The sequence below is a fragment of the Bubalus kerabau genome, chromosome 17 (assembly GCF_029407905.1).
Source record: "Bubalus kerabau isolate K-KA32 ecotype Philippines breed swamp buffalo chromosome 17, PCC_UOA_SB_1v2, whole genome shotgun sequence".
NCBI classification, from domain to species: domain Eukaryota; kingdom Metazoa; phylum Chordata; class Mammalia; order Artiodactyla; family Bovidae; genus Bubalus; species Bubalus kerabau.
The window spans coordinates 46129529-46155743 of record NC_073640.1 but is presented as its reverse complement, the minus strand read 5'-3'; the positions used below and the strand labels follow the sequence as shown (position 1 = coordinate 46155743).

The window sequence follows — 26215 nt, the reverse complement described above, 5'->3', positions numbered from 1 at the left end:
TTATGTTTGTTTTTTATATAACATCTAGGGCTGCTTTTAATTGTACTTAGGAGGAGGAATAAGGAGAAGTGCGTTTACTTCATTTTATCTGGAAATTTATTGAGTATTTTAAAATTGCCTCCCAGGTATTAATCACTAATGTGTCTTGTTTTCACAATAGGTAATCTCTATATTCTTAGTAATGGAACAGAATTAATTACATGCTTAATAATAACATTTACTGTTCTATTTTATACTTTTAAATTCTGTACACATTTCTCACTGAAAACTTCACTTTTGATGGTAAGAGACTTTCCATCATCCATGAAAAGATGACACGTACTGAAAAAGATAATTTTTTATCACCACATCAGGCTCTGAATTTGTATTATCTTTTTCTGTATCAATTATTCTGACTCTTTCCCATGTGACATGATTAGAGATCATGATTCCAGTTTGTGAAGAAACTAAGGCTCCAAGAACTTATATCAGTTGACAAAGCTTAAAGAGCTAGTTATTTTCAGAACTGATAGTAGCAACTTGGTATGATAAGCCAGGATCCTTTCATTATGATACTGTTCCTTCTTAAATTCTGATACTACTTCTAACACCAACAGAGTTTCAAATATGAAAAGTTCGGTGAAGTTTAGAACTGAATATAAAATAAATCCGCTGTATTATTCTTTAGTTTTGAGTGTGTGCCAAAATTGTATCTTTTATTGTTTTCTAATTAAAAAAAATAATAAATGTTCATTATGGAAAATTCAAGAGATCTATAGAACAAAAAGAAAATAAGAGTACTAAGCACATTTTGTTGTTGTTTAGTTGCTAAGTCATATCTGACTCTTTTGTGACCCCATGGACTATAGCCCATGAGACTCCTCTGTCCACGGGATTTCCCAGGCAAGAATACTAGAGTGGACTGTCATTTCCTTCCTCAGGAGATGTTCCCCACCCACGGGATCAGATGACTGTTAATACTTTAACGTATATATTTCTGGAAACTTTCCTTTCTATATACATGTTTTACTTTTGAAAAAAGGGAGAAGGATTATATATATGGTTATATATAATATGGTTATATATAATACTCTGTTACATAGTTAAGACATGTTCATTTAACAATACTCTATTGCTATTGACTTGGGTCATTTCCAGACTTTTCTTATTACAATACAACTAAAATGAACATCTTTGATTATTTCCTTATGATAAATTTCAAGACGTGAAAGTCTGGTGAAAAGACAAACACATTTTCTTGGGCTTTTGATACTGTAAAAATACACTAGAGAAAATTATATACTACAAAAAAACTTCATAGTTATATTTTCAAAATTGCTCATTATTTATTTTTTAATTTCTTCTATTAATTAATTAATAAATCAATTTATTTATGTTAAAGTGTACAGTGTTCTTTTGAATGTACTTGTTGGGGGTGGGGGGAGTGATATGAAGAAATCAACTGGCCTAGGAGTGTATGACAAGGAGCAATACAGAGGCATCTAGGCACTCCTTCCCCTTAACTTGCAAGTCTCCATGAGCAAAGTATAAAGAGTTAACAGGAAAGCAAATATAAACCAACAGGAATGGACTCAGCTTCATTTGTACATATAGCTTTTACAGGCACATGGGTTCCATTATTACTATCCAATATCACACATATACATATACACACATATACATTTTAGCTTTCGCTTATCCACCTGCTTTCTTTTTTAATTTTTTCTCAATTTTTAAATTTTTATTTTATGTTGGAGTTTACTTGATTAACAATGATGTGTTGGTTATTAGGTGTACAGCAAAGTGATTCAGTTATACCCATATCAGTATCCATTCTTTTTTGATTCTTTTCCCATTTATCCACCTGCTTTCTTTACTGTATTTTACCTTCATTATTTTGCTTTCTCACATTCCATCCAAATTATACTCTCTTCATTTTTTGTCCAGCTCAAGCACCTCATTTCTGTGAAACCTTTTTAGCCTAAAAATAACTTTCTTCTTCTAGACTTCTAGTGCTTCAGTTCAGTCAGTCAGTTCAGTCACTCAGTCGTATCCGACTCTTTGCGACCCCATGAATCGCAGCACGCCAGGCCTCCCTGACCATCACCAACTCCCGGAGTTCACTCAGACTCACGTCCATGGAGTCAGTGATGCCATCCAGCCATCTCATCCTCTGTCGTCCCCTTCTCCTCTTTCCCCCAATCCCTCCAGCATCAGAGTCTTTTCCAATGAGTCAACTCTTCGCATGAGGTGGCCAAAGTACTGGAGTTTCAGCTTTAGCATCATTCCTTCCAAAGAAATCCCAGGACTGATCTCCTTTAGGATGGACTGGTTGGATCTCCTTGCAGTTCAAGGGACTCGCAAGAGTCTTCTCCAACACCACAGTTCAAAAGCATCAATTCTTCGGCGCTCAGCTTTCTTCAGAGTCCAACTCTCACATCCTTACATAACCACTGGAAAAGCCATAGCCTTGACTAGATGGACCTTTGTTGGCAAAGTAATGTCTCTGCTTTTCAATATGCTATCTAGGTTGGTCATAACTTTTCTTCCCAGGAGTAAGCGTCTTTTTTAATTTCATGGCTGCAGTCACCATCTGCAGTGATTTTGGTTCACTAATGCTAGTGCTTAGTATTACTACAAACTGACGTCTATCTATCTATATATATATAAAGAGATAGATATATAGATGTATATATTAGACATCTAATTGTATAGACATCTTCATTTTCCAAGTTAGATGGCAAACTCCTAATGGATGAGACATCTTATATGGGTTCCCACCTGTGTTTTCTGTGCGGACTGATTTTAATGTTTCCTAATTCAGATTCAGTCAGTTTTCAAAGATTGCTACACCTCTTCTGACATGGAATATGTGAGCTCAACTCTTCTCTATGAGATTATATTGCTGCCCTAGGTCTGGAGATAATATTTCATTGTACTTGGGAAATACTTAAGTTACTGTTACTTTAGAATAGTAACTATGAGCAACTTAAAATTATACACATCATAACATAGTTCTGCACGTGACAAAAGCCATGCAGTTAAATGACAGCAGCACACACTGGGAGACAAACAACGGTTTCCTTCATAATTTCCTTATTTCATAGGTGGCCTCTGGCCAATCAACAGGGATTCAGATCCCACACTGGTAAACGTTACTATGAACATTTTATAAAGTACCACAGAAAAGTTGTTATACATCCACTGATTCCCTTGGGGGGAGAAAGGATGGGGTAATACACAGTAACACATTTTAAAACAGCTATCCTATATTTTAACATTTAAGTAAACTCTATAAAGGACAATTGACTCAGATACTTGTGCTCCAAATAAATATGTCTTTTAATGTAAAATAAGCAAGATAAAAGTTAAAATCATCAAACTAGGCTGTATAAATTATTCAACTTCAACTGACCACAACATATTTACATTACAGTTAAGAAGCAGCTTCAACTTTATCATTAGGCATGTGCATATTTTGAGCTCATTCTATGATATAAAACAATGATATTAAACACTGACCATCTCAACTGAGAAAAGAAAGCAAAGCTTACCTTCATTGCTGGCAACATGTCTAGGGAGTCCAGTATGAACAGCACTAATGCTTGCATCAGCATCATAAACTGATTAAATTGCCATGTTAGACTAAAGAGAAAAGTTGATATGAAAATGGCAAGAAGTGTCAGCCTCTGTAAAAAGAAAATCTTATATAATTTACACGTCTCTACTAATAAAAAGCCTCTCAGACAAGTGTTCTCAAGAGCAGCCAATATCTCTACAAACAAAACAGAAAAAAAACTATAAAATGTTGCTCTGAAAACTCTTGCATTTGTTACTTATGCTCTAAATATCCCAAAGTGACACTTTGCATATAAATATTCACATACAGTATGTGTACTCCATATTATTATGGAGGCGATAGTGCAGCAAGTCACATCTCAAGAGCAATCGCTTCTGACAGCTCTGCAGAAATTGTGTGTGGGTTTGCTGCAACTATTTAAGGGCAGATGATACAAAGAACATTTTTAACATCGAAAATGAAAACATTTTCTTTGTAAAGTAGGGAAAGGCTTGGAAAAAAAATTTAACTCAAGTTAAAAAACTAGTCGTGGAATAAGAACTATCAACGGACACTGGGACACTACGAACATCACATTTTCTGAAGCTTCTAAGATAAAACTGGAGAACTAAGAATACACACAAAGGATTGTAAAAACTTACCTGAGAAAGAGGCTGTAAGTTTGGTCTCAGGAAGTATGTAATTGCTGCTATCTGGATTGCAAAGAATGGCAGCGCCCAATTCTCTCTCAGGGGGATGGTAAACTCCACCCTTGTGGTATCTATTCTGCACACGGAAAACACAAACGCCAAAGGGGTAATTTTTACTGTCACTACCTCGAAGATTTCCTGAAGTGAAAGACGTGTTACATTAAGTGTATTTAGATTTTGGTTCTTGGTTCTCAATAATTTGTCCCTATCATCATCCCTGTAACATAAAACTGTCATTGGGAAAATTTAAATAACCTGTCCACAGGTAGACAGGGGTAGAACTGGCAGTGTTTCATACTCGAGTCTTAATTTTGTCATTGATTAATAATTGGTAAAAATGGAACTGAAGAATTTATTTACAGAGCAGCAATGGAGAAACAGAGAATAGACTTATGGACATGTGGAGAGGGGAGGAGAGCGTGAGATGTGTGGAAAGAGTAACATGGAAACTTACATTACCATATGTAAAATAGATAGCCAACAGGAATTTGCTGTATGGCCTAGGAAACTCAAACAGGGGCTCTGTATCAACCTAGACGGGTGGGGCGGGGTAGGGAGATGGGAGGTTCAAAAGGGAGGGGATATATGTATACCTATGGCTGATTCACGTTGAGGTTTGACAGAAAACAACAAAATTCTGTAAAGCACTTATCCTTCAATAAAAAATAAATAAATTTAAAAAATACTGGTAAAAACTGCTTGACCCACACCCCCCCTAGAATGTGAACCCCCAGAGGGCAAGAATAGCTTTCAAGTTTGTACACCCAGTACCAAGAACCATTCCTACACACACTAGGTTTCCAACAAATGTCTTTTATTTACTTTTAATAGAAGCAAATTTGACTTTCAGCAGGAATTATATGTTAGATTAAAATGTTAAGCAGCAGCATAACACAGCAGTCTCACACTTTGCATCTGAATTCTGATTAAAACTTAGCATGTGTGTGTGTGTGTGTGTGTGTGTATACCTTTCTATATAAATATATATGCCTATTAAATAGTCTCATATACATGTCTATGCATATAACTTAACCTTTTACATATATTTATATATATAATATATACTATAAAACTCAACCTTTTAAGCTTCCATTACTTCATCTCTGAAATAGTAATAATAGTACCTACACTATAAGGTTGCTAAAATAATAATATAAAGCACTAATGTAAAGTGCTCGGCATATAGTAACCACTCAATAATGTTATAATAAAAAGTAATTTGTTGAGGTTTAACTAGTATTTGAACTCATGTTCAAATTTTAAGACTGATACTGAATATTGATGTTGCTTTTACGGGTCAGGCAATAATTCGATATATCTTGAATATGTTTTGTAAAAATGCTATTTCAGAATGCTCTGGTATTTGGAAATTAATATATATTAATTAAATAGTGTAAGAACTTCCTTACATTTGTACAGTGCTCTATGCTTTGCTAATTAGGAGCTCCACACAATTTTATTGAGGTTGATAATAAAGATATTATCAAATGTTTTAAGAAATGAGATTTATGACTAGAGAAATATTAATCATACAGCAAGTTAGTAACACAATTGGGACTATTATAGATGATTCTCTTGACTTACAATTCAATGTTTTGTTCCTCAGTTGTAGATATATTAATACAGAAGTAGGACTTCCTATGTTACTAAATAAAAACTTCATGAGGTAACCCAAAGAGAAAATGGTGGTTGTTTAGTCACCAAGTCGTATCTGATTCTTTTTCAACTCCATGGACTGTATCATGCCAGGCTCCTCTGTTCATGGAATTTTCCAGGCAAGAATACTGGAGGCGGTTGCCACTTACTTCTCCAAGGGATCTTCCCAACCCAGGGATCAGACCCATGTCTCCGGCACTGCAGGTGGCTTCTTTACTGCTGAGCCACCAGGGCTTCCCCAAAGAGAAAATACTCTCACACATGGAAGAACAACCTTCTTTAAACTGGAAATGAAGTAACTTCATTTTGTAAACTTACACTTTAGAAAGGGAGAAAGGAATACTGATTCCAACTCACCTATTTGTGACGTACCAGAAGGCTGCTAACAGTCCTGAAAGCCACGTACCACTCAGGAGCCAGCTGGTTATGTAAAGAGCTGTGACATAAATTGCTTGGAGTCCAAATAAGGTGTAAATATAAAAATAAACTGGTTCTATATATTTCTGTAAAAGGGAATGATAAAAAAATGTTTGTTACAGAACTCCTACTCCTACTCATTGCCACTTAAAAAACATGCAAGTAGAAATTGAGTATTTAGAAGTTTGGTATTAATTCCAAGAAACAAGCACACATCACTCCTTCCCATGTAAAAGTGCGCTAGCAGCCTTCTTTCTCAGTATCAAGAGCAGAAGAAGGAAGTTCCTGAGCACTTTGGCTTCAGAAAAGTTTTACACCTAATTTTGTCTAGCATTCCCTTATTTAGGTGAGCAGGGTCACTGTGATCTGCTAATCTTCCAGGTTTTTTTTTTTTTTTTTAATTCAAAGGTAAATGAGGAGTGATTACACATTTCCAGTTGAAAATATTTACCAGCTTTCAAACTGCGCACTTATAAGCCTCGAAGTATCTATATGTAAAAATATCTTATAAAATATAAATAAAAAGTAAAATTCACAATATGTAAACAGAAAATTAGCATACTGTTGTTTTTATATCAAGACAGCTGAAGATCAGAAAAACAATTCAACACTTTGACTTTCATCGGATATTAAATTCAATGTCACAGATCACAACGTACCTGTATGGGTAGAACTCTATATAAAATACTGAGAAAAACCTCTTGGTAAATATTCATTCGTTGAAGGAGGTTAATTGTCCTCATAGATTCCGTTTTGTTATCATATATTAAGCCACGAAAACCTAAGATTAATATTTGAAAATTCAGGAAAAGATAATTATAATTATTCATTCAAAACTATTCATAGATTCTTTAGTATATGTCAGAGAATGTGCTAGATATTGGGGATATAATATAGTCCTATCCAAAAAACCTTGGGCTTCCCAGGTGGCTCAGCGGTAAATAATCCACCTGAAATGCAATGCAGGAGATGCGGGTTTGAGCCCTGGGTTGGGTAGATCCTTTGGAAGAGGGCACAGCAACCACTCCAGTATTCTTGCCTGGAGAACTCCATGGACAGAGAAGCCTGGCAGGCTACAGTAAATGGGGTTGCAAAAGAGTCGGACACAACTTAGCGACTAAACACCACCACCACCCACACAGAGCTTACCCCCCATATATCACATGGACACTTGTTTAAATGTTTACACAAACATAAGTAAATTATAACTTTCGTGATGTGAGAGAATCTTCTACAGAAATTTGCACAAGAGGATTTTATATTTTCCTGCCCTGCCTTCCTGTCACAGGGCCTGTTAGGACCTCCTTGGGGAGAATACATGAAGCCTCCCTTACTCCCCTGGGAGGGGTTTGGCCATATGACTTGCTCTGAGCAATGGCATGTGAGTGGATGTGACAGAGGTCATATCAGCAGAATCTACTGTTTCCACTATATTTCCAGAATCCAACATGTTTCCACTAGCAACCTTGCTTTTCCCTCTGCTGTGATAACAGTATGTTCCACATAGGGGTTGGATAATAAGAGTGAGAAATAAATCTGTTGTTAAACAATTCCACTGCTATAATTTGGTCACCTGTTACTGTAACCAAGTCGACTATTCAACAGAAGGTATGAATAGACAGTTCACAGAAGAACATGCACACAGTTCTTACACATTTGAAAAGATGCAACCTTACCCCTACTAGAAATGCAAATTAAAACTTCACTGAGATAACACTTCTCAACTACCAGCTTGGAAACAATCAAGAAGCTTGACAATATATTCTATTAGTGAGCCTATAAGGGAAAGGAGTGTGTCAAGGCTGTATACTGTCACCCTGCTTAGATGCAGAGTACATCATGCGAAATGCCTAGTGGAGAAAGCACAAACCGGATTCAAAATTGCTGGGAGAAATATCAATAACCTCAGATATGCAGATGACACCACCCTTATGGCAGAAAGCGAAGAGGAACAAGAGCCTCTTGATGAAAGTGAAAGAGGAGAGTGAAAAAGCTGGCTTAAAATTCAACATTCAAAGAACGAATATCATGGCATCCAGTCCCATCACTTCATGGCAAATAGATGGGGAAACCATGGAAACAGTGACAGACTTTATTTTTTTGGGCTCCAAAATCACTGCACATGGTGACTGCAGCCATGAAATTAAAAGATACTCGCTCCTTGGAAGAAAAGCTATGCCAAACCTAGACAGCATATTAAAAAGCAGAGACATCACTTTGCTGACAAAGGTCCATCTAGTCAAAGCTATGGTTTTTCCAATAGTCAAGTATGGATGTGACAGTTGGACCATAAAGAATGCTGAGTGCTGAAGAATTGATGCTTTTGAATTGTGTTATTGGAGAAGATGCTTGAGAGTCCCTTGTACGACAAGGATATCAAACCAGTCATTCCTAAAGGAAATCAACCCTGAATATTCATTGGAAAGACTGATGCTGAAGCTGAAGCTCCAGTACTTTGGTCACCTTATGCAAAGGACTGCCTCATTGGAAAAGACCCTGATGCTGGGAAAGATTGAAGGCAGGAGGAGAAGGGGACAACAGAGGATAAGATGGTTGGATGGTATCACCAACTTGATGCACATAAGTTTGAGCAAGCTCCAGGAGCTGGTGATGGACAGGGAAGCCTGGTGTGCTGCAGTCCATGGGGTCACAGAGTCGGACATGACTGAGTGACTGAACTGAAGGCACTTTCATACAGTGTAGCTGGGAAGGCAAAATGATATAATCCTTATGTAAGAGAATTTGGCCCGGAGAAGGTAATAGTAAGCCACTCCAGTACTCTTGCCTAGAAAATCCCATGGATGGAGCAGACAAGAAGACTACCCGAATAAAATGTGGTTACCCACACAAAGGACTACTGTGCCACTGCAAGAATGTAAGTAAGTAAATAAATAAGGAATATCATGATATTCTACTACAGAGTGATGAAGATTTCAGTCAAGTAAAAAAAAATGCAAAATAAAGAACAGTGTGTTCAGTAAGCAGGGATTTTTCTAAGTAAAAGGGAAAATAAGAATATATAAAATTCTTGCTTACACTGAAAATATTAACTGTAGAATAATAAACCAAAAACTAATAAAAATAGTTACCTTAAGAGTAAGAAAAGAAACAGGGTGGCGATGAGAGGGGGACTTTCCTGAATGCTCCCTGTTTTATAGTTTTGACTTAGGAACCATGTAAACATTTTAAAAATAAGTATAAAAATATATATAAAAATGTTTTACAAAGCAATCCCTGAAAACCAAAAGCAAGATAAAACAAAGATACCTACTGAGTTGGTATTAAAAACAAAAACAAAAACAAAAACCTCTTTCCAGTGTTCTTGAGAATAGAGAAATGTGACTATAAAATTCTATGAGGCTACATCCTAAGGACAAAAATCCCTGGTGCCCCAGTGGTTAGGAATCCATGCTCTCACTGCCATGGGTCCAGGTTCAATCCCTGGCCAGGGAACTAAGGTCCCATAAGTCACACGGTGTGGCCAAAGACAAAAACCAAACAAACAAAAAATACAAAAATAAAAAAGAATTACAAAGACAGCTTTGTTTTTCAGGCAGTCACACTGTTGGTAGCAATATTATCATTTCTACACTATAAGTATTATACACAGCAGCAAAAAATAGATAAGTGATGTTAATGTCATAAGAAGTCAAAATTTTTGACTTAAAAAAGATACAAATATAAAGTTGAAAAAGTAAAACCTTGTTCTAAATTTGAACTAAAAATAGCTATATTCATATTTTCTCTCAGGGGGAAAAAAAAATCACATTTCCTAGCTCTGCTCACTAAAATGGTCTGGAAACAAAGACCAACCTAGCAGCAGTAAGGGCCTTGAGTACCCAGAATGTGGTCTCTAAATAGCCATGAAAGAGGACTGGGGCTCCTCTGGAGAAACAGCTGATTCTAAGCCAGGGGTAGGAAACACACAAAATGGGTTTGAAAGGACATGTCATGCCAAAAACAAGGGGGTCTGCAAAGACTACAGGAGTCATATCAGAGAGACAGAAGCTGATCCCACTGGCCAAAGATCGGACAGTTTGTTGTAAGAAGAATAATGCAAAAGATTGAAACACATCAAATATGTTAGAAATCCATGCATTTATGGTGATATTTAAGAAAGCAAGCCTTGAGGGGATGCGAGAGATGTAACTCATTCTACAACAAAGGGAAAGGATCAGTACTTCTCCCATCTTTCCTTTAGGAATTAAAATTCTGGGTTGCCAAATAGTTGAGAAAATGTTTTTCTTTAGAGAGGAATTCCATCTGATAACGATGGTAGGAATTATAGACTTAGATTATCACCATGTTACAGTCATGACACAATGAACAGATTTCGGTAGTGATCATCAGTGGTGCCAAACCAATATGTGAAAAGCTGAGAATTCAGTAATGGATGGCCGAGGCCTAACTCCAAAAGAAAGAATTGTGCATTCCCTGATGTGGAACTGTACAACACCACCTATAAAGAATTCTTGCCAAAAAGCAGAACCTAAATCTGGGCAAGACTCTGGATCTAACTGCCAATCAAGAAGAAATTCAGACAACAGAAAAACACTGAATGCAGCCATTGGGGCTCCCACAAAGCCCAGCAGGTGGAAAACTCGCAGACAGAGCAATCCGTGTTTGTTTTCAACAAGGAATTACAAGAAAGAACGATGGCAAGAAATCTATAGTTTAAAAAGAAAGAGACACAGCAAAAGATTGCAGTGGATGAGCTTTACTTGGATCTCAAAAAACTACATCAAAAATCTGTAAGACAATCAGGAAAATGAGAATATTGAGTGGATATTTGATACTAAGTCATTTCTTATTTATGACAATGACAACTTGGTTATATTTACAAAAAGGAGTTGCCATTCTTTAGAGAAATATACTGACATATTTACAGATGAAGCAATATGAGGTCCTGGAATTACTCCAAAATAATCCAGGTTGAGGGTGGGGGGTAGTGAGGAGACAAGATTGGTCATAAATTGGTAACCACTGTAGTTGAGTGATACTTGACTGCAAACCCATTAACGAGTTGTACACTTCCAAAAGAATAATCTTAACAAATGACTTAAATGAACTGAAATATCAACTACTGCGCTCACAGTGATACTTAGAAAATACTCATTATTCACCAGTAGAGCAGAGTTTCTCAACTTCAGCACTACCTGTATTTTGATATTTTAGTCCTGATAATTCTTTGTTCGGGGGACCGTCCTGAGCATTGCATGATGTTTAGAAATATCTCTGCCCTCTGCTCACTAAATTCCAGTAGCACACTCACTCCCTCCCCTCTAAATTGCAACTATCAAAAGATCTCTGGACATTCTCGTTGTCCCCCAGGGACAACAACTGCCCTTCAATAAGAACCACTGCTTTAGAGAATGCTAGAGAAGCAACTCATAATTTTGAGAACTAGTAAGGACAGTTCTCATACTCACTGTAGTTATGTTCTATAAAATTGCAAAGAAAACTGAGCAATACTGAACGAGTAGGAAAAATGGGGTTAGGTTCTTCCAAGCTTCTGGTCATGTGTTTTCATCAAATGGTCAACACACGACCTTGATTTATATGAGTTTTTGTCTAAAGACACCATTTGTTGATTCATTAACATTTAACTCAACAGCATTCTAATTCACACCTGAGCAAAGCTTATCTAACATGTGTATTTTCTCCGTATGCCTTGAGCACAGCCTTCTCGCATTTAAGAAGACTATATAGCACTCCAGTGCTATGCTTGGGGATCACTTTAAATATCAAAGTCATCAACAAAAAGCCCCCAAATGCAAAAAACATGGCACTAAACAGACTGTGACAAGGACTCTGTGGTCTGAGAGCTGGAGCATGAAAGCAGTGTGCCACCTTGTCCGCTTCAGCTGGGAACACGCACGCCAGGCAACTAAAACTTGTCACTGCTGTGCACACGCTTGTGGATGACCATGAAGGCACCAAAACCATTGACTCCGGGGTTACAAGTGAGTTTCAGTGAGTACGTGAATTTGCAAATATTGAATCCATGAATAATGAGGATCAACTACATGGGATGAGAAATCAACACTTACCCTGACATTTTTTTTTTATAAACTACTTCAGGGTAACCAAATAGCTGATGAGAAAAAGGTTTTCTACATAACAGAGTTTCGGGTAATAAATGCAGGAGGAATGACAGTCACTTTTGTAACTATTGAAGTAATGTACATAGGCAATAGTCATCAATGGCTGCTAAAACTATTAAGTGCAAGGCTGGTGGGTAATTCACCTTATTATGTCTGAATGTGATTATCTACACAGGAGTCAACTGATTAACTTTTATGGCACTAAAATGAAAGGCGGCCAAAATTTCAAGTCTCCTATTGTGATGAAATTAGAAGTACAAAACATTACCTGTGACAAATACTTGCCAAAAATGTACCTGATTCCAAACAAAGCCTAGAGAAAGGCAATTCTCTGTCACTGCACCCATATTAAGGATATAAAGCATATATTAAGTAGGAGAGAGCCTTTTGTGGGGGTTCCATTAAATGGAGTAAAGGTAGAGAGTACACACTAAACCACTTACAAACCCAGAAAATGGAGGAAAAAGGTAATTGCAAAATAAAGGAACGAATGGGGGCACTGGAGACAAAAAAGACAACTGTAATTCTCATTTGTATTGCCAAAATGTCTCCTGTTTTCAGACAATACTGCTTTTAAATACAGAGACCTTTTCAAAATGATCATGAAAAAACAACAACAACAACAACAGTAAAACCAAGAAACTGCAAACAGATAATTTGGGATGGGGTACAGCTGAGATGCAAAGAGAGGAGAATTACATACAATATTATATATAACTTCTTCCCAAGCAAAACATCTTCACGGATTGATTATGTTAAGGAAAAGCATACAAGTACAAAGAAAAACTACACGAGCCCTATAAAACATTTAAAATGTATTAGTGCAGAAGCATATTTTGGCTGGAATATTAAAAAGAATGCAGCAGACCCTAAATAAGACTGTTGGTTGTCATTACCTTGCATGAGGGTAGGAGCCTGCAGCATCTGCTTGTAGTAGGAGTAATACAGTCCACATTCTGTTCTGAATGAGATTTCTCGCTCCACTTCCTGAAATAAAGTGAGGTTTATTGGGTTTACCTGACCTAGTTTTTGTTTAAACATCTACTGTCACTGTAGAAACAGGACACAGAACTACAACTTAAAAAAAAAAACAAAAAACTTCTGACAAAATAGTCTTAAGAAATGTTGGCAAATAAAAACAATGGAAGGCTTGATACATACATGTATATGTATAGCTGAGTCCCTTTGCTGTTCTCCTGAAACTATCACGACATTGTCTGTTAATCAGCTATACCCCAATAGAAGACAATGGAAGGCTTGATACATAATATGTATATGTATGGCTGAGTCCCTTTACTGTTCACCTGAAACTCACAACACTGTCTGTTAACCAGCTATACCCTAAAATAAAACAAAAAGTTAAAAAAATATAATCTATAAGGACATACTGTATAAGACGGGGAATATAGCCTACATTTTGTAATAACTATAAATGGAATACAACCTTTAAAAATTGTGAATGACTATATTGTATACCTGTAACTTATGTAATATTATATATCAACTATTAATATGCTTCAATAAATAAATAAGCAACAGAAGGCTAATAATTATTGAAGCTGGGTATATATTATAGGGGTTGATTTTACTATTCTATTTTTGTGGATGTTTAAAATTTTCTCTAACAAGTAATTTTTAACAATGGAGAAAACTAGTTCCATTTAAGTTAATGTTCTGGAGTTAATGTTTTTTTATTTCATACAAATTAAAACCTTAAAAAAACACCATTCTTACGTACTATTACTTAGAAACAAAATAGGGACATAGAAAAAAGTCTCTCAGATAAAAAGAACTACAATTGCATTAGATACTTGCCTAAAAGCTAATAATATTATATAAGATTGATAATCATTTTATTCTAAGAATATAAGGTATTCTTAGTAAAACAGGGCAGATCCCTTACATGTGAATTGTACTCTGATAAGTGTAGCCTTGGTGGAAAGATTTTCTTGTAGGAAAATGGATATAAGAAATATTAAACTGCTTTTATATAACTATTCAATTTTAGAAGAACTGAAAATCTAAAGTAGTAGCTATTAGTCAATTTGGTTGCAAGATGCTTTTATGAAGTTTAAGATTTAAATCAGTAATACAAAATATGGAGGCAATTGGTAACAAGCATGGGGAACTTTCTAGAATCATCCTATTAATATTCTTAGACCTTAATTTCATATATATATATAACAATATAAATGAATAAAAATTTTTATAACCTATGTTATTATAGATTCTTAACGCCAGTATTTAAAAAGACCAGGTTCTGTAACATACAGTCTAAAACAATACCATCTATGTTTTTTTCCCATACAGCAGATCCATATTCCACAAATGCAGCTTTATTGGGGAAGAAAAGCTCAGAAAATCTTACTTTCTAGTTGCTAACTTCTTTTAGCACATCTTTGCTTTCCCCATCTCCAATTATTTTTCAAATAATAATAAACATTTCATTAAAAGAACCATTCATGCTATTTATCTTCAGATCTGGAAATTATTCAATGTATTTCCTTTTGCCCTTAGGATACTTAAAGAAGTATTTCTCCTACCCTTTAAAAAAGTATTATAAATCAATTCATGAATAGAGCACTGAAGAAATACTCAACTTTCAAAGAGTGTGTAAACATCCGCTTAGCGATACTGAAACAAACTGTTAACATTTTATCATTATTAACTCTTTTTTAAAAAGCCAGGAGATACAGGGTAGCAAAACTTCTGAGTTGCCTTTCATAGAAAACAAATTTATCCTTGGGAAATAAAACACAAAAGCAAGTATTTCAGGCCCATGAGGTTCTGAAAAGGTAACTTCATGAGCACAGTTGCTTTATAAAAAGGACAGAAAATGATACAGCTCTTTTAGCCTTTACATTTGCTACTGATCTGTGCTGTATCTTTTATAGCTACAAAGTTTTATCTTCTTAGCAGTCACATTAATCCATTCACCTTCAATCTTTCAGCAAAACCTGCTCCATTGCTTTTGATAACATAAAACTAAATTGTATCACTTGTTCCTAGAATGTTCAACCTCCTCCTTGATCAAGTAACCATAGAAGCTAGGAATTGACATTAAGCAAATATTAGTTTTTGTCCATACAAATAATAAAAAAAAAAAAACCCAAACCATTAAGTATATTACATTCCTTTCCTTCTCTCCTGCTGCCTTAAAGTGTTCAAAGTATGGCTGCTTTCAGCGGAATATTCTAACATCAAACTCACATGCCCAACCAAACTGGAGAACCAAACCAGCCATTCACATGTAGGGGGGCTTCCAATCTGACACGCTTTTAGAAATAAAAGGAGACTGACTTCATAAAGATGAGGAAAAAGAAAAAAAAAACAACAACAAGAAACACTGCTCAAAGTACTAAAAGTAGAAAGCCACTTCTGTGCCCCATCTCTCTCTCTAACATACCCAGAATGTGTAAAGAACAGAGGGGATCCTGATTAGTAAAAATGCATTTCGACATGATTAATTGGTAATCTTAGCACCAGCTGCATAGAACCAAATGCTATACTTTATTAGACAGACACTTGCAAGTTTTACATCTGCTTCATGCTAGGAGAACATCTGCTTTACTCATTCAAACGCTTTTCCAGTTTTTATGCAGCAATTTATACTTTGCCTGGTGGATAGTGCCAATGAAAATGCACACCAATAGAAGTTACCCTTTAAGACTGTAAAATGAACAAATACAATACTTCATATTTTAACCTGCCCAAGTTCCACAGGGGAAGAAGCACTGTTGAAAGAATAAAAAAAACATGGTCTCTGAAGATAATGACAGAAAAGAGGACAAAGACAAAAGATTGCGTTTTTAAGAAATTGTACAGCTAAAACCATGTAAGTAGTAGTTTATATGGTAATTTAGCAGAAGTATTAAAAAGAAATAAGCATCAAGAAAAAAAAACGACAGCTCACAATTAATGATACGCAAACCCTGGCAACATACAAAAGCTAACAAGCCCTTTCAGACAATTGACACCAAATTTGCAAAGAAACCATATCATTAGCTTTTAAAAATCTCATGTAAATAACTTTTGTTTATAAAAATCGCCCCCCAATTAACTAGGCAACTGGTAGTGGGGAAGCCACTGAAAAACTAACATTAAAGATCACATTAACGTTAAAGATTACATTAAAGATAAATGTAACCTTTCAGAATTCAGTTAACAAATCATCTCACCAAGAAACAGTAGCTCATGATAAGACAGCTGTTCTTAAACTTCTGTACAGGGAATCATGCCCTCAGCAAACATATTTATGGCACATACATAGTTTATTGTCTGGTTAAATTCATGTCCATCTGTTAGAATGGGATGATTCTTGCCCTAGCGCTGATGAAAGCAGTGACATGTGACAGTTGCCAAGCAGTGTTTGTCAGCAGGTTAGACTAGCTGAAGTGACAGTACTTCCACTGGGCTCAGCAGAAGCAATTATTTCCCCCGCTCTACCAGTTACCACTGTGCAAATTAACCCTACTTGGTCTAAAGACTCCTTGCTTTGCAGGAGTATTCAATGGGGAGATGTGCAAATACTACAGTATCAAATAAATAAGAAAAAATGTTAGCATAAGGTAAAAAGACTTTTTTAAAAAGTGAGTGACTTTAGTACTTTTAGCCAAATGAGAATTACCTATCCTTATCACTGGACATTCATTTGCTGAGGAAATAAAAGGTGTTAAGAATTCAGTCCTTGACCCCAAGCAGTTTGAGTTTCAGTGAGAAAGAACAATACATTTTTTAAAAAGGGAAATAACTATTCAAGGAAAGACTGGTATCAACAGAAAGGAATGACTATTCTTTGCCCATTCAATTGGCTTCCCAGACATCGCAGGTGGTCTAGTGGCTAAGACTCCGAGTTCCCAGGTTGCAGGGGCCTGGGTTGGATCCGGGTCAGGAACTAGATCACACATGACCCGACTAAGAGTGTGCATGCTGCAACTAAAATAAAAAAGCAAGATCCTGCATGCCACAACAAAGACTGAAGATCCTGCGTGCTGTAACTGAGACTCTGTGCAGTTAAATAAATAAAAATAAATAAATATTTTTTAAAAACCCAAAACCTAGCTTGCCCACTGGGTTCGGTGCTTCTGATTGGTTATCTTTTTAATCCAATTGATCCTCCTCATTCACTCATTCATTCATCCATCCATCCATCCATTCATTTATTCATTCATTCAACAAATACCTACTAACCACCAACAATTTATAAGCAATCTTTTGCCTGGAGATTTAGCAGGGAACAAGAGGCACAAGTCTCTGCCTTCATGGAATTTATAATCCAGAGCAGGAAGAGAAGAGAATAAACCAGTAGAACATAAAAGGGAAAGTAGAGAAGAGGGATAGGAAGGGAAGGGGGTGGTACTATGACCCTGGAGCTGGGCAGTGAAGGTCTCATTGATGAAATGACACTGACCAGAGACTGGAAGAGGTGAGGCAGTGGGCCCCGTGGAGGTCTGAGGGGAGAGCTCAACAGTCAGAACCGCCCACATGCACCCTGGAGATCACCAAGAAGACAGGGTGGTTTGAGCAGAAGGAGCAAAGGAGGGGTAGTCGTGTCAGAGAGGCTGAAGGGGCAGAGACAGAATCTGAGATGTAAGCAGGGGTTGGGGGCTGACCACTGAGTCTGGGAGGCACATGGACTCTGGGCTTGTGCCCTGAGCTAGAAGGTGGGTGTGTAGGGAGGTGTGAAGTAGGAGTTTGGTGTTAGGCATGCTGTGTTTGAGTGTGAAGGGTTTTGAGCAGAGACATACACTGCCAAACATCTAAAAGAATCTCACTGGCTGTTATGCTCAGGATAGACTCCACAGGGCACGGGCAAAGCATGGGAAGCAGGAAGGGAGCTGCTGAAGTAATCCTCGCAGACACAAAGGCGGAGGTTGTGAGCAGTGATCCGATTCTAGATACTATCAAAAGAAAACTGAGAGATTTCCCTGGCGGTCCAGTGGTTAAGACTCCATGCTTCCCAACCTAGATGTCCATCGGCAGATGAATGGATAAGGAAGCTGTGGTACACGTACACAATGCAGTATTACTCAGCTATAAAAAAGAATGTATTTAAGTCAGTTCTAATAAGACGGATGAAACTGGAGCCTATTATACAGAGTGAAGTAAGTCAGAAAGAGAAACATCAATACAGTAATATTAACACATATATATGGAATTTAGAGAGATGGTAACAACGACGCTATATGCAAGGCAGCAAAAGAGACACAGATGTAAAGAACAGACTTTTGGAATATGTGGGAGAAGGCGAGGGTAGGATGATTTGAAAACAGCATTGAAACACATATACCATATGTAAAATAGATGACCAGTGCAAGTTCGATGCATGAGCAGGGCACTCAAAGCCAGTGCTCTGGGACAACCCAGAGGGATGGGGTGGGGAGCGAGGTTGATGGTGGGGTTTCAAGATGGGGGGACACATGTGCACCCGTGGCTGATTCAAGTTGATGTATGGCAAAACCCACCACAATATTGTAAAGAAATTATCTTCCAATCAAAAAAAAAAAAAAGACTCCATGCTTCCAATGTGGGGGTGGGGGTGGGGGGGAGTTCAATCCCTGGTGGGGAAACTAAGATCCTGCATGCTGCACAGCGCAGCCAGAAAGAAAACTGATAGGATTTCCTAAAGGATTTAATGGCGTTTGAAAGAACTAGAATTCTCTAAGGACAGAAATCCTGAGCCACTGAAGGACAAAGTTGCTATTTACAGATTTGGTTTTTAAGGAGAAACTCCTGCAGCCAGGGAAGGTCAGGTGTTTAAGTCAGTTAAGTACAAAATGCCTATTGGACAAATGCAGGTGATCAAGTAAGTGCCTGAATACACAAGTCTGAAGTTCAGGGGGATGTCTGAGCACGGATGGACATCTGGGAGCTGTAAGCATAGAGATGGTGCGTGCGTGCTTGGTCGCTTCAGTCATGCCCGACTCTTGGCAACACCCTGGGCTACGGCCTGCCAGGCTCCTCTATCCATGGAATTTTCCAGACAAGAATACTGGAGTGGGTTACAATTTCCTACTCCAGGGGATCTTTCCAACACAGGGATCCAACCTGCGTCTCCTACACTGGCAGATTCTTGACCATTGAGCCACCTTGGAAGCCCACAGAGATGGTATTTAAAGCTATAGACCGACTGTTCTTAGCAGTTGAGGGTGGACAGAAAAATACAGGAGCTGATTCTTAGGGTTCTCTGCCAATAAGAGGTCACTAGGGAGGCTGAGGAGTAGCCTGTAAAGGAGTCAAAGGAGCAGCTGGAGAGGCAGGAGGAAACCCAGGAGACTGTGTGTACTGGAGCCAAGAAAAAAATGCTAATAGGTCAAGTAAAATTAGGACTGAGAAATGACCACTACAGTTAGTAAAGTAAGTGAGAAATTCACTCAGTCGTGTCCGACTCTTTGTGACCCCATGGACTATACAGTCCAGGGAATTCTCCTGGCCAGAATACTGGAGTGGGTAGCCTTTCCCTTCTCCAAGGGATCTTTCCAACACAGGGGTCAAACCCAGGTCTCTCACATTGCAGTCAGATTATTTACCAGCTGAGCCGCAAGGGAAGCCCACAGTTAAGTAACTTGGGGGATATCTGTGACTTTAGCCAGACATTTTTAAGTGCAACATCACGGGTGAAGCCTGATTGGAATGGGTTTGAGAGAGAAGGGGAAGAGAGGAACACAAATGACCAGTCACCAAACTTTGGGGGGGAATTTTGGTGTTAAGATGAGCTGAAAAATGGGACAGTAAGTGCAAGAGAAAGGGGGAGGGGTAGAGTAGACTATTCCTTCCAAGATGGGAGAAAGTGTGAGAGAGAAGTAACTGCTAGAGCGATGTGGATCAGTGGAAGACAGGGGCGTGGGTCTGGCACACGCGGGGCAGGACGTCGGCGAGTAGGTGGGCAGCTACGGAGTGGAGGCAGGCGGGCAATCTCTGCAGTTTGCTTCTACTTTCTCAGCTGACAGAGTTCAGAACACGTTACCTCAAAATATGGCACCTTGGCACACTGAACACTTTAAGCTGAAGAAACTGGAGGGACGGCAGGTGCAGAATGGACTCTGACCTTTCGTTTCTCCCCAGAAGCCGTCATTAAGACTCTTGTGAGAAGTGGCTTCTGAGAGGAAAAGAACCTCTTATCTCTGAAGATGGAGGTGTTGAGAGGACTCGGAATGAACATGCCCTGCTCAGTGTTTCCCACAGTGTACTACCCTCGGCTCACACACCATCACATTCTCCCGTTACTTTCGATTCTTCATCAAATCCAGTACAAAAATGCAAACGTTTAAGGATTTCTTTGGGTCGTTTCATTATGAAGGTGTTTGTGCCTCGTAAAACTTGTATTAAAGAAATTTGTCTGCTTTTCTCTTGTTAATCTTTTGCCAGTTCAATTTATGGGGCTCCAGCCAGAGGACCTAGGTGGGTAGTAGGAAAAATAATTTCTTCCTTCCCTACATGGTGAAAGAGGAAGCAGCCACTAGCTGAAGTGAAGATTGGAGAAGGTCTGGTAAAGAGGAGGAAGGAAGACAAGGTTAAAACAGTCACACAGGAGAGCTGGGGACTGAATGGATGTGTTCTAGGACTGCCAGGCAACACTTTTTAAAAAGGCATATGTGAAGTCTTCCTTCCCTATTAATTTCAGTTTTTGACAAATGTAAAAATAAAATTATCGTGGCTTCTGTATATTTAATTTTCGCTTCAGTGTAATTAATCCCTGGTATATTCTGAATTTTCTTATTGCTTGTAACCATTTTTTAGATTCTCTTGGGGTGAACAGGTATATAGTTGCATCGTCTGCTAATAACTCTATCTCCTCTTTCAGTAAGGGGCAGAGCAGCACAGTGCAAGATGCCCCAGCTCCGGCGCCAGTGGACGAACTTTGAATCCCAGCTCCTTCAAATATTAGTGGACGGCCTCAGGCGACTCATGTAACACTTCTGAGCCTCATTTTTTCTCTTTTGTGAAAAAAAAGGAAAATAGAATCTACCAGGAGGAGATTTTAGGATTTAAGACTGTAACCTCTGTGTGATATGAGTGTGCTATATACATGTACATATTTCCCTAAAAGCAATGGTTCAGTATTCTCTAACTCACGGTTCTCAATGACATTATAGATCATAACTGGTGGAAAGAAGAACTGACTGTAGCTACATTCTGATCCTCAGGTTCAGTGTGTAATTCTTGATTTATAACAATATCTTGGAGATTTTCTTCCTCTTTAGTGTTCTAGAATAGCTCAAATAGCAGTGGAATTTTTTAAGAGTTTGGCAGAATTCCTTCATAAAATCAACAGCTTCTGGTATTTTGGGGGTGGGGTTAGGTAGTTGTTTTTCAAGTTTTCTCTATCACATGTACAGAAACAATTTGTGTTTACTGGGGCCATTTTGGTAATTTTTATTCTAGAAAATCATCCATGTTACCCACTCATCTAATTTGCATAAAATCAAATAAAATAGTATCATGTGGCTCTTTCTTATTTCATGGCCTTTATGGTTATTTCTTGGTCTTTACGGTTATTTCTCTGTGACCATATTTCATGATCTTTGTAATTTTTGGATATTTTCACTTCCTACCACATCTTTATCTTTCTTTAGTTTTCATTCCCCAAATAACCATTCATTTATGAACTGTTTTCCTACTGTTGAGGTGACAATTTCTTTTATTAATACTTCTTCCTTCTGTTGTGAGACTTCATAAGTGGAATAATTCATTTATTTCATAATGAAAGTATTAACAGCTATAAATTTTCCTCTGAATACTTTCATTTCATTAATTCTGAAACATAGTTTTCAATATTTTCTAGATTTCATTTGTAATTTCTACAGTTTTAATTACCTGTGTCAAAGATTCTTTTTAAAATTCAAGGTACTGATTTTTCTTTTTAATTAGTTATCTCCAGTCTTTATTTAAATAAAGGGGATACTGTGACCTTTATGCCCCAAGTCAGGAACAAGCCAAGACTATGTGCTATCACACTATGATTAGAGAATATTATCATATAATTTCTGTATTTTTGGACCAAAATTTTCATTATGGCTTAATTTATCAATGTTTTAGTGAATGTTCTGTGGAAACTGGAGATGAGTGTATGTTCTCTCTTTAGATCATATTCAATATTACTAGGTCTTTATATCCTTATTTAAAAAAAATATTTATTTTGCTGTGATGGGCCTTAATTGCAGTATGTAGGATCTAGTTCCCTGACCAAGGATCAAACCCAGGCCCTCTAGCGTGGACTCCTAGCTACTGACCAAGGAGGAAACCCAGGCCCTCTAGCATGGACTCCTAGCTACTGACCAAGGAGGAAACCCAGGCCCTCTAGCGTGGACTCCCAGCTACTGACCAAGGAGGAAACCCAGGCCCTCTAGCGTGGACTCCCAGCTACTGACCAAGGAGGAAACCCAGGCCCTCTAGTGTGGACTCCCAGCTACTGACCAAGGAGGAAACCCAGGCCTTCTTGCATGGACTCCCAGCTGCTGGACCACCAGGGAGGTCCCCCCTTACTTATGTTTGTCCTCATGCTTTTCTATGAATGGGAAAGAACTAAAACTCAATACTAATGTATTTCTATATTCTTCCTGCATCTCCTGTGGTTTTTGCTTTGTAAATATTTTGATTATTTGATACACAGATAGTCCTATTTGTAGTTTGTATGTTTATCACTGAAACACTGTCCTTCTTTGCCTCAGTTCAGTTCAGTTGCTCAGTCGTGTCCGATTCTTTGTAACTCCATGGACTGCAGCACGCCAGGCTCCCCTGTCCATCACCAACTCCTAGAGCTTATTCAAACTCATATCCATCGAGTCAGTGATGCCATCCAACCGTCTCATCCTCTGTCATCCCCTTCTCCTGTCTTCAATTTTCCCCAGCATCAGGATCTTTTCCAGTGGGTCAGTTCTTTCCATAAGGTGGCCAAAGTACCGGAGCTTCAGCTTCAGCATCAATCCTTCCAATGAATATTCAGGACTGATTTCCTTTAGGATGCACTGGTTGGATCTCCTTGCAGTCCTAGGGACTCTCAAGAGTCTTCTCCAACACCACAGTTGAAAAGCATCCATTTTTTGGCACTCCAGCCTTCATTATGGTCCAACTCTCACATCCACATTCCACTACTAGAAAAACCACAGCTTTGACTAGACAGCCCTTTGTCGGCAAAGTAATATCTCTACTTTTTAATATGTTGTCTAGGTTGGTCATAGCTTTTCTTCCAAGGAGCAAGTGTCTTTTAATTTCATGGCTGCAGTCACCATCTGCAGTGATTTTGGAGCCCAGAAAAATAAAGTCAGCCACTGTTTCCCCATCTACTTGCCATGATGGGACCAGATGCCCTGATCTTCGTTTTTTGAATGCTGAGTTTTAAGCCAGCTTTTTCACTTTCATCAAGAGGCTCTTCAGTTCTTCTTCACTTTCTGCCACAAAGGTGGTGTCGTCTGCATATGAGGTTATTGATATTTCTGCCAGCAATCTTGATTCCAGTTTATGCTTCATCCAGCCTAGCATTTCTCATGATGTACTCTGCATATAAGTTAAATAAGCAGGGTGACAATATACAGCCTTGATGTAGTCCTTTCCCAATTTGGAACCAGCCCGTTTTTCCATGTCCGGTTCTAACTGTTGCTTCTTGACCTGCATACAGATTTCTCAGGAGGCAGGGAAGGTGGTCTGTTCCCATCTGTTGAAGAATTTTCCAGTTTGTTGTGATCTACACAGTCAAAGGCTTTGGTGTAGTCAATAAAGCATATGTTTTTCTGGAACTCTCTTGGTTTTTCAATGATCCAACAGATGTTGGCAATTTGATCCCTGGTTCCTCTGCATTTTCTAAATCCAGTTTGTACATATGGAAGTTCTTGGTTCACGTACTGTTGAGGCCTTGGTTGGAGAATTCTGAGCATTATTTTGCTAGTGTGTGAGATGAGTGCAACTGTGTGGTAGTTTGAACATTCTTTGGCATTGCCTTTCTTTGGGATTGGAATGATAACTGACCCTTTTCAGTCCTCTGGCCACTGCTGAGTTTTCCAAATTTGCTGGCATATTGAGTGCAGCATTTTCACAGCATCATCTTTTAGGACTTGAAATAGCTCAGCTGGAATTCCATCACCTCCACTAGCTCTCTTTGTAGTGATGCTTCCTAAGGCCCACTTGACTTCACACTCCAGGATGTCTGGCTCAAGGTGAGTGATCACACCACTGGGATTATCTGGGTCATTAAGATCTTTTTTGTATAGTTCTTTTGTGTATTCTTGCCACCTTTTCTTAATATCTTTTGCTTCTGTTAGGTCCATATCATTTCTGTCTTTTATTGTGTCCATCTTTGCATGAAATGTTCCCTTGGTATCTCTAATTTTCTTGAAGAGATCTCTAGTCTTCCCCATTCTATTGTTTCCCTCTATTTCTTTGCATTGATCACTGAAGAAGGCTTTCTTATCATACCTTGCTATTCTTTGGAAATCTGCATTCAGATGGGCATATCTTTCCTTCTCCTTTGCCTTCAGCTTCTCTTCTTTTCTCAGTTATTTGTAAGCCCTCCTCAGACAACCATTTTGCCTTTTTGCATTTCTTTTTCTTGGGGACGATCTTGATCACTGCCTCCTGTACCATATTCATTGTTCTTCAAGCACTCTGTCTATCAGATCTAACCCCTTGAATCTATTTGTCACTTCCACTGTATAATCATAAGGGATTTGATTTAGGTCATATCACACTGACCTTCTTTGCTTCACTTAATAAAATTTTTTGTTTGAGACTTTCTTTCCCCCTTTTGCATTTATTAAGTCTTTATCCACACCTTTGGTCTAATCCCTCTAAGTAACTTTGTTCTGGGAGGATCTTATGCATATATGATGTGATTTGCTTTATGATTCAGAGTTTTTATTAGATGAGTAAAATCCATCGACACTTAAACAAAAAGATTTGGATATAGTTGTGTTAATACATTTTGTGTGATGCTTTTTGCTGCTTTTTAGAACACATCCTTTGCTCCATGATTTGTCTGCTTGTTTCTATGTGTGTGTGTGTGGTTGCATGTGTGTACATGTGTCTTTAACTTGGACGGTTTATGTTTTTGTTACCTTTCTTTATAACCTCAGAGGATAACTTCTTTACCTCTATGGACAGTATCTACTTACTTCCTATAAGAAGTAATAACAATCTTATGAAATTCATATTTCTCCTCTGCCAATTTTACTTGATATTTTTCTTGGAATGTTCTTTTATATATACTGTGTGTCTGTTTCTGGACATGATTTTTAGTTGAAACTTTTTGAATTCTAGCTATAAAAGATAAATCAGGATACCTCCACCATCTTTTACCTTCTCTTTCCAATTCCTCTTCTAACTTGTGCTATTATGTTAGTATTACACTGTGGTGTGTAACTATTACAGAATAACATTATTACATGTTACTACATTGTTCATGGGCTTCCCCGGTGGCTCAGCTGGTAAAGAATCCACCTGCAGTGCAGGAGACCTGGGTTCAATCCCTTGGTTTGGAAGATCCCCTGGAGAAGGAAAGGGCCACTCCAGTATTCTGGTCTGGAGAATTCCATGGATTGTATACTTCATAGGGTCATAAAGGGTCAGACACGACTGAGTGACTTTCAATTCGTTCACATTCTTCACATATGTTTTGTTCTGTAACTATTTAGTTTTAGTCCTAGAGTTAAATAAATTTGAACTTCACTGACAATTTTTCTATCACTGTTATTGCGTTTTATCTCTTGACAGGATAAAGTTTTTCCTCTACCAACTTCTCCAAGTGTTGTTAAAAATACATGTTTCTCAGAGTCAAAAAAATCTGTATGGTGTTTCAT

At 37.9% G+C, this 26215-nt stretch overlaps 2 protein-coding genes across 5 annotated transcripts in view; both read right to left on the bottom strand.

Moving 5' to 3' along the window:
* Positions 1-26215, bottom strand: part of DPY19L3 (dpy-19 like C-mannosyltransferase 3) — an 86521-nt gene that overhangs the window by 34858 nt on the left and 25448 nt on the right. For all 4 annotated transcript variants that reach the window (XM_055552651.1, XM_055552649.1, XM_055552650.1 and 1 more), the window contains 5 exons: positions 13322-13412; positions 6981-7102; positions 6262-6407; positions 4201-4324; positions 3534-3668 (listed from right to left, as the gene is read on the bottom strand). In XM_055552651.1, the coding sequence (XP_055408626.1) occupies positions 3534-3668; positions 4201-4324; positions 6262-6407; positions 6981-7102; positions 13322-13412 (618 nt within the window). The remainder of the gene's footprint in view (positions 1-3533; positions 3669-4200; positions 4325-6261; positions 6408-6980; positions 7103-13321; positions 13413-26215) is intronic.
* Positions 1-26215, bottom strand: part of PDCD5 (programmed cell death 5) — a 176778-nt gene that overhangs the window by 136246 nt on the left and 14317 nt on the right. The gene's annotated exons all lie outside the window — the stretch shown is intronic.